The 9,155-nt window shown below is 39.9% G+C and overlaps 1 protein-coding gene across 1 annotated transcript; it reads right to left on the bottom strand.

Moving 5' to 3' along the window:
• Window positions 1-96: 96 nt before the first annotated feature.
• Window positions 97-8,873, bottom strand: LOC113006827 (sphingosine-1-phosphate phosphatase 1-like). Its single transcript, XM_026143021.2, has 3 exons — window positions 7,838-8,873; window positions 3,476-3,565; window positions 97-2,301 (listed from the first exon to the last, which is right to left on the bottom strand). Exons 1-3 carry the CDS (start codon window positions 8,522-8,524, stop codon window positions 1,750-1,752), a joined length of 1,329 nt encoding a protein of 442 aa, XP_025998806.1. The 5' UTR covers window positions 8,525-8,873; the 3' UTR covers window positions 97-1,749.
• Window positions 8,874-9,155: the final 282 nt, after the last annotated feature.

Genomic DNA, 9,155 nt, shown 5'->3' on the forward strand with positions numbered 1-9,155 from the left:
TGGGTGAGAGATGGGGTACATTGTGGACAGGTCTCCCATCTATGTTGTGAGTGGCTTCACCTGAATTTATTTATAATACAACAAAATAAAATACTCTTTTTTTCTTTTTAAAATATTTTATTTTTTATTGTCTCCAAATGTTTTAAATATACACAGGTATCAGACAACAAGAGAAAAAAAAAAAAAAAAAAAAGGGAGAACTGATGGAAATAGCAGATCTATAAATAGCCCTACATGTTCTGATATAAGTCGGGCATTGATATTCGGACTGATTATTAAAACAACACAAGAAATTACAAACAGTTACAACAATCAGACAACTTTTAGGGTCTAAGGTTTTGCAGACTGCGAGAGTAAGGAGAACTGAAACGTCTCTGGCATTCAGAGCAATAAAGTATGAATAATATATTCCTTTGTTTCCCAATCCAACCATTCATCAAATACAATGATAAAATAATTTATCAAAAATATTGTTTTTCATTAATTCTCTACGATCAATCGACTTAACCTAAATTTGGGCCAAAGTTACACAGGACAACGCTGAATATGGAAATGTAGAAAAATAGTGATGACATATACGACCCACTAAAAGGTAAAGAGTCCTCCGTATTTACATACAGATCATTAAATGTCCTGAAGCCTGGAAGCTTAAATACTTACAGTATTTTTCATCGCTTTGATTTACAGATTCATATTTTGGTTTAATTTCAAAGAGTCAAACTCTCCAAAAAAAAGAAAAAAAATTTATATTTGAACAATAGATTCCACAATGATGAATATGAGCATCATTACAGTACTTTATATTTAAGTAGCTCCAGTTAACACTTAAATGTGTTGAGCACAGGTGGATCTTAAAGGATAAGGCAGGTGATATCCCATCCATTTAATAATTCAACAAATCCCCCAAAAAGATCAAAACCAAAAGACACATTACTTTTAAACTCCTCCAGAGCATGGCTGCCAGCTCATAAACTTAAGCCAGTGGGTTTTGCAGTTTTTAGCAAGTAATTATTCATAAATAATTAATACTTGTGGTTTTGTCTGTATCAGCATGACTGCATACGTGAGCTGTTGTTCTCATGGTAATGAAACGTCACAGCTGAGGGGTGTAGTACAAACAAATTTCCCCATAGCCAGGCTTTCTTTGCCTCTGCTGGCTCAACAAAACCTAAAACCACAATTGGAGATAACAGATATGACAACAGTGGTTCTTATCGTTCTCTGTTAGGCGAGGTTTTCTGAGTGCTAACAAAGAGGGCATTTCACAGGTCACGTGACTCTTCTTCTTCTGCACAAAAGGTTCCCTATGTCTGTTGCCTAGTCGATCAGAGATGTTATCAGATGATAAATTGGTGATGCATGAAGATAACATAAATGACAAGAGATTAATGCTGCAGAAAATGATTAATCTTGGGATTTATCCCAGAGCCATAAAATAAACATTTTAATTCAAGTTAATCATTTTAGTGCTGAGTGAGCCCTCTGAAACTTTCAGCTGCTCGACACGGCACTTTAAACCATTAATATGACTTTGTAGTACACCCCTCTGGCTGGATACACACCGCACTGTCAATCGATTCATTACCGATTCTAGTCTTTTGATGGGATTTAACGATAATGGAAACACATAATACCATAGGACTTATCCTTTAAAACGCCCTTAATCATGCAGAAACAGAGCCTTCCCTTGTGTCAAAACAAGCAGCATGTTCACCATATCAACAGGACATGGCAGTTTGCACACAACAGTTAGGCAAGACCTAAGATCTTAAAGAGGAGAGGCACAAAGCACGCACAACTAAAACCCACAACACTGTAGACGATGTAACGATACGGCAGCTCCACTTTCATTTGCTGTCTCGCCCGTCTTACATCGTCCATGGGCAGCCCAAATAGTCGGCATAAGAAAGGAATAGTCACTGCTTTCATAATCATCCTCGTGACGAGGAGTACGGCGACTCCGATGAAGAAGCGTAGCATGGAGCGCAACACCAAGCTAACGCTGAGTGATGGCAATGTTAGAGGAAGCGATGACAGTGGAGGATCCAGCTGGAGGCCCAGCTGATAGTTCACGTGGGAAGCTAAAGCAGCTCCTGCCCCAGTGCCCAGAGCTTGAGCTGTATCGCCCCGAGAGGTGCTCCACGAATCCAGAGAGAAAGCCACAAGTCCGAAGCCCACATGTGATATGACAATCATAAGTGGAGCGTAGCTGCCCATCATGTAGTAGTTGTCAATCTTCCCCAGAATTGGTTGGAAGAAGGCGAGAATAAGGAGGGTGTACAGGAAGCCAGTGATTACCTCCTGAAACACAGGGACATAAATCATTGTAAAGCAGCAAGACAGTTTCGGTAGCATTTAAGGAAAGACAGAGTGCTGACAAAGCATATTTAGGGCTGATGATATATGTTTAATAACAATTAAACTTTTTTTTTTTTTAAAGTAACAGTAGTACACACATCCAATAAACAACCAAATAAAAAATGCTTTGCTGCTACCTGTCCTGTAGGAGGTGCTACAATTACACTTTCCTCCATGAAACATGTCCTTTAAGTTGCAGATTACTCCACAGTCATAAAAAAGTCCAGTTAGGATCAGGTGAGGTGCTGACAGATGAGCAGGTGTTACCATTGGAGGAAGCAGTATCTCCATAGAGCTGCTACCAGGTCACAGGTTTGCAGGTCACAGTATCTAATCTAATCTCAGCACTTTAATTTGTTTATTGGCTCTGTTAACATCATGTTCCATGAATTATAAATGTCAACTTCATACTTATGTTATAAATCTGTTAATGGGCTTAGCATTGTGTTTTAGTGACAATGCAGAAATGCTAAAATACTGCATCTTCAAATTATATTTAAATAAATCCAGGAAAAAGTAATAACAATTATTACTAAACCCTTCTCAGGATTATTTCTTTTTCCAAATTCCCAAGGTTTCCCTAATTACAATAAATTTTACCTTTTCCCTAAAAAGCCAGCCTGAAAGACCATTAACCAAAGGCCAAGAGATGTTTTTTATCAGAGGTTTCCAAAACCCAGCAGTATGGTACGCAGATTAAAAAGAAAAAAAGAAAAAAGAAAAAAAAAGCACTTACTTCCTCTAACTGCTACACGCAACAGGAAATGTATTAAGTAATCAGAAAAAAATGAATTTGATACTAACAATTGGAAAAATAATGTTTTGTTTTCAACTAAAAGTCATCTGACAGCTCCTCTCACTGCAACAGTTGGACCGAAAGTAATTTTAAGTATGCATGCAAGTGATATCTGAGATATGCACGCCACTCGCAGCAGGTATCGTGACAGTGGAAGTTCTCAGAAATGCATTTTGCCTTACCAAAGTTTCATATTGAGGCTACACTAAGACTATAGTATAAGAAGGCAAATGCCTGCAGGCTATAATGGAAGTAAAAGATGCTGAATGAGGATCACCACTGAGAACATTTAATTTCAGGTTAAAAACTGCAGCTGCTTACCAGAACGGAGTGCATCCCCATGTAGACTCGGCTTACACAGACCAGGACACTCCAGCTGAGAGCCACACAGAAGCCCAAGAGGAAAGGATACTATAAGAGAAAACAGAGAATGCATTAAAAAAAAGCTGAGAAGATGTCTTAATTGGAACAAAGCCAAGCTACCCAGGATGTTCACCATCAGTGGAAATCACAGCTTTAAAAACTGCTGTGATCAGCAACCTAAAGCATATTGTATTTGAAACTGATGCAAGGGTCACTGAAAACGTGTTGTGAAAACAACTCTGAGTCTCCATTAGTCTGCCCTTTGTCACAGTAGTGCATCAAAAGCTGAATGCTAACATCAGCATGCTCACAATTGCAGCAATGTTGAGACATCCGTTTACCATGATTAGCACCTTACTCAGCGTTTCCTGAGTAACATGACACGACTATCAGCTGAGAATGGCATCACTTGTGTAAACTAAATGTAAACTAAACTATTGGTAGAGTAAACTACGACCTGATTTTATCTGTGTGCGAAAATTCGAGTTAAGCTTGATCAATATTTATCGTGGGTGGACGTGAAAGAGTTACAGATTTCCTGGAAAAAGTTGTTGAGATATTTAATTCAGAACCACAAATGTCAGCTTCACCGTGGTGCAAGACGAAAAAAAAAATTAGCTGCTTCATCCTCTGAACCAATCAGTTGGACTGACTGAAAAACCAACAATCAATTCTAGCAAATATTGGCCTTGGAGATGGCTCTCAGCCTATCAGCAAATAAGAAGCCATTTACCAATGGCAGTGGCCAATGATTATCTCTTGTTCCATATTAGCTTTGGCTAAAGATTTAAAAATAGTGCAAAGAAAAGCTGGAAGTCTTTACACCAGCTGGGCTATTTTCATAAAACCTCTGGCACAAAACGGATAATAAATAACACCAAAAAACAAAAATTAAAACCAAATAGCCACACTGGCTATCAGCCAAATTGTCATCTATATATTTAGATAACCCTCCCGCCATACTATGACAGCTTTTATGGCGTATATCTTATCTTTTGAAACCTTTTGTAACCTTCTTCTCTGAAATTTTTCACCTCTTCCTCTGAAGTCCTGACACTGCAGCAACTTAACACGGAAGAAGGTTCATGCAGTTCAGAGAGCTACATTCATTCAGTTCAAGGCCTGGTTGCAGGTGTACCATCAACACACACTTAATCAGGTACTGAGCGCTTCCTCCCTGGTGCTGACCTTCCTTTCTCTCTCTTTCCATTCTTTTTATCTCTCGGCACAAACCCCCCTTTTATATCCTCTCCCTCTCTGTTCCTTACTTTTGTCTCTGCCATTGCTCAAAGAAACGACACAGGCCAAATTCTTAGGCAGCTCCTGTTTTTGTCTCTGCTGTGTCCACAAAATAGAAATAACAGTTTAAGAAGAGACATAATGGACCCCTGTTATGTTTGCTTCGTGTACTTAGGCTTGTTTTACTGTACCACTGTGAAGGAAAACATAGTGAGGCAAATGAAAGACAGGTGTGAAAAAATGAGGTCTTTCAAATCAAAAAAAAAGATTAGGTAAGCATTAACTGTAGTTTTATGATGAATTCACTACTCAAAGTTGCATTTAAGAGTTGTTGCCACCTCTATTTTGGGACAGAGTCCATTTCTTTTTTTGGTCATTTATTGATTAAAAGTTCTCATCACTCAATATAACCCATTCACAGCTTTAGACACATGTTTATCTGTATTCATTGATGCGTTTTAAGTTCAAACCATTTTAACTGACTATGCAGGCAGTGGATCCCTTTTGTTTGGAGCATGAAGGCTGGAAAAAAAATGTTTTGTGTTCTTCGATCTGGTCGAACTGGACTTCCCCGCCCACTTTCCTAGAAAACCGACTCAATCACAGGATACCTTTGACACTTTCTCCTCCCAAAGCGCATTCATTGCTTCCTGCACTTGCTCTGATATTGTGATATTGTTCATTTAAATAAAAACAAAACACAGCTTGGTTCTTTCTCCTTATGTGAACCTCTGTAATCCAGCTGTCAGTCCACTTCTTTAATGTCTTGTTAGGGGCACAAATCAAAGCATAAGCTTGATATATTACAGCTTTTGTTACGATTTGATCTAAGCTGTGCTGTTCTTCATTAAAGACTGGTCACTGAAGACTAACTGGGATTTAAATGGCAGTCCTTCAGTCGGATTGGCCGGCTCTTTGAGACCGAGGGGCCCTGCACAAAATAGTGTATGCTGGGCTTTCTGTTGGTTTGCGCTTTTCAATGTCAAGTTTACATGAAAAGAAAAAACTAAACAAAAAAGAAAACATTTGGACCCCATCTGGGAACTTGGCACCTCTGCCCACCTGTGCCGTGAATTATCAAAGTGTCCTCATATCCTGTGTTAAAGCTAGACCTTTGAAATCTAAGGCAACATGAAGAAGAAAAGCATTTACAATGGTGTTCAAAGAGCATGCCTTGACCTGGAATTCCACATTTACAAATCATTTCTGAAGATAGCATGTTTCACTGAGTAGCATAAAAATTGGAAAAGCTTTGTATTGAGATCGCAGTAAAAGTAAAGCAAGCTAGTATTTGACAGATGCTCTGAAAATATTCCAAAATGAGCATCTGCAACCTTTAGAAATCATTTTTATGGCTGAAATATTACAAAATAAAAAAGTTCACCAAGTGTCACCCTGACACAAAAAGAACTGAAACTGCTAAAAGGCATGCTTACGCAGCATTTCTCTTGCATATCCCGCATATTTTATATTTGAGCAACCAAAAATAAAAATGTTGCCTTTGCAAAGTAGAATCATTAAGAGTGCAATTTACAACAAGGTTTCATAAGTGGCCTGTACTGGATTAAAATTCATTTTTGTTTATCAAATGTCCAAATAAAATAACAGGAAAATATATTAACTTTTTTTTTAAGTCAACACAGACTCATGTCCTTGAATATATGCAGATTAAACAAGCAGTCACCTGTGTGCAGTCATATCACAAAAGTCTATTCTAAGCCAAAAAGTTCTGCTATACAGCTGAAAGTAACATCTAGTGCACCTGCAAATGCAAACATCCTTTTGTACAGTCCTCCAAAATCCCAACTGCACAGTGATCAGTGTTGATGACCCTGTGCTTCAGAGTTCACCGGGAATGTGAGAAGTGTGAAAAAAGCATCAAAGAAAACAAAAATACAGTATAAAACATACAGGCAGTGGCTGCAGTGGACATTTTTTTAAATTGTTTTTAACATTTAGTTTCACTTCAGCTCTTTGTATGTTATAGCTTCAATCTTCTCCACGGCTGGCTAGTGGACTGACAACAACACAAACATGAGTAGCCCTAAGACCGGTTGCACCACATATTTTTTTACACTGCCCAATCTGACAAGAAACACTCTTCAGCAGAGAGACAGGCAGTCCAAAAAACTGCCAACTGACTATTTACAGGCTGCCATAGCTGAACAATAATTTCCCCCTTAACAGAATACAGACTTATGTGTTGGTCTTAAATGATAAATTCTGATAAGCTATAGAAATCTCTCTTACTATTTCAGTTTTCTGAAAGATGATTATAATTTTAAAGGATGATCCACTTTGCAGGTCCAGCAGATGTATCAAATAGCACTTTGTAGTAAAAACATAAAGCAACACTGGGGATTCAAACTCTAGGGGTGTAACAGTGTGCATACAAAGCATATGCATCCTGTTCAGGCCTGTTCCTGTCCAGAGGAAAGCCATTGTGTGGATTGTGCCTTGAACACTCTGCTATGAAACTGGGACAAGTGGGATCTCTGTTTTTCCACAGACAGTCGGAGAGTACTGGAGTCTCTCTACAACTTTAACTACAGTAATCATAGTTTTATTTGGATTGATCATGCTGACCACCATGCACAATGAAACATTCAACTCCCTAATTGTCCATTCTGGGACAGAAAATACCCCCGCTGGAGACAAAGATCTTTGGGGTTGTGTCCACTGTCAAACTCTAACAAATCAAACAAAAAGTTTTTTGGTTTGTTTTTTTTTTTTAATTGCATATCTTATAATAGTAAAATATCAAACTGCTGCTACAGACAAACTGAGCCAGTGAAGCTCTGATCTAGTCGCCTAGAGGTCAGTGGGGAAAAACTTCTACTGGACACTGTAATTTAGTTGGTTTTTTTTTTCTTCTGGGGTCTGTCTAGCTATATATTTATTAGTCAAGCTTCTCGGATGAGAGGTGAAACGTCTTCAAGCAACTTAAAGAAGTCCAGACGCTTTTCTTTGCAAGCTCCTTTGACTACGATGACCTGGATGACTGAGAACCTTCACAGACATATATATTTATTACACTTTTTTAATCCGATTAAAGCACCTGGACTGTGTACATATGCTCACCTGCCACCGTCCGTAGGTCAGCATGAAGAGACAGAAAGGCAGGGCCGTGCCCGTCATGGCGTGCGTGGATGGCATGCTGTACTCGGAATTGTAGAAGACCTCCACCTTTACCACAGGAGGAGAGGCCGGTCGGGACCAGCGGATCATGTCCTTGGTGGACTGTCCCACGAACAGGTTCCAGGCCCAGACCACGATGAGTCTCCGGCTGACCAGGGCGTCGATGTTCCATAAGACGAAGGGGAAGAAGATGATGAAGAACATCTCGTTGCCCAGCTCAGTGCCAAACGTGAACAGGTAGAACAAAAACTTGTTGTGGATCAGGAACTCCTGACCAGTATCTCCGGTCAGTGAGTTCCTCCGGAGGGGTTTTGCTATGGTGGTTTCTGAGTCTGCTGCTGCTGATGAGCTATCGGGCCCGGTGGTGTCGTCTCCCAGCATCCCGTTAACTTGCGGCGTGGGACCATCTCCGGCTGCTCCATTTCCAACACCTGCATCTGAGCTCTTTGCACCTTGCTGGACCCGCTTCCTCAGCCCCGGACGGTCCGGCTCAGACACCCCGCTGTCCGGTGCTTTCGGTGCATCCGGAAATGTTCCTTCAACGCCGCAGAAATGTTGAAACCTTGCTACAAGTTCTGGGTCCTGTAGATAATTACATATCTGCACAAACGTCTTTACAAAGTTCGCCATATTTTAAAATAATTTATATCAGTTAGCAAACAGGAGTTAACTCTATTTAGTCATAAAAAGCGAAGTTCATTATCCAGGAAGCTAGACAGAAGTGCAGCTCGGCGGCCGTTGCATTCCTCTCAAACAAAATACCACAAACCGAGCTAGCAGAGCGGCTAGGAACGCCTCTATCTGCTACCTGCAACCAAAGCACCGACCTTGAATGACAGCATGGAAACTCTGGCCCCGAGCATACAAAATCCGTGACAGTTAACCATTACTTCGCAGGGTATGTAACGCGAACTCATACAAACAACAACTAACTGCGTCAGGCCGTTACTCCTCGTTTTGCTAGGATTCTTCTTCGTCTGATTTAATGTTGTCAGGCCAATGCACATGTTCAGCTAGCACCCCCTGCTGAACATGTTGCACATTACACATGATCCACATGACTGCAAGACGATGATGATGTGAGGCATCCCGTCTGATGATGACTGATTAAAGAGATACATTAAGACACTTCCTCTGTAGTTTGGTTAGGTTAGATCACACTACTACATGTTGTTTTTTGCGTTCTTTGCATAGCACTAGCTTATATCAAATATTTATTGACACACACCTGTCAGAGATTCATTGTAGGTATGAATAGATT

The sequence above is a fragment of the Astatotilapia calliptera genome, chromosome 15 (assembly GCF_964374335.1).
Source record: "Astatotilapia calliptera chromosome 15, fAstCal68.1, whole genome shotgun sequence".
Taxonomy (NCBI): domain Eukaryota; kingdom Metazoa; phylum Chordata; class Actinopteri; order Cichliformes; family Cichlidae; genus Astatotilapia; species Astatotilapia calliptera.

Excerpts from the sequence above, each read along its gene's own strand:
- LOC113006827 (XM_026143021.2), bottom strand. The coding sequence starts at position 8,524 with ATGGCGAACTTTGTAAAGACGTTTGTGCAGATATGTAATTATCTACAG. Across the intron at positions 3,566-7,837 it reads TGACCTACGGACGGTGGCAG|TATCCTTTCCTCTTGGGCTT; the intron begins GTGAGCATATGT and ends TTTCTCTTATAG. Across the intron at positions 2,302-3,475 it reads TGGGGATGCACTCCGTTCTG|GAGGTAATCACTGGCTTCCT; the intron begins GTAAGCAGCTGC and ends CCTGTGTTTCAG.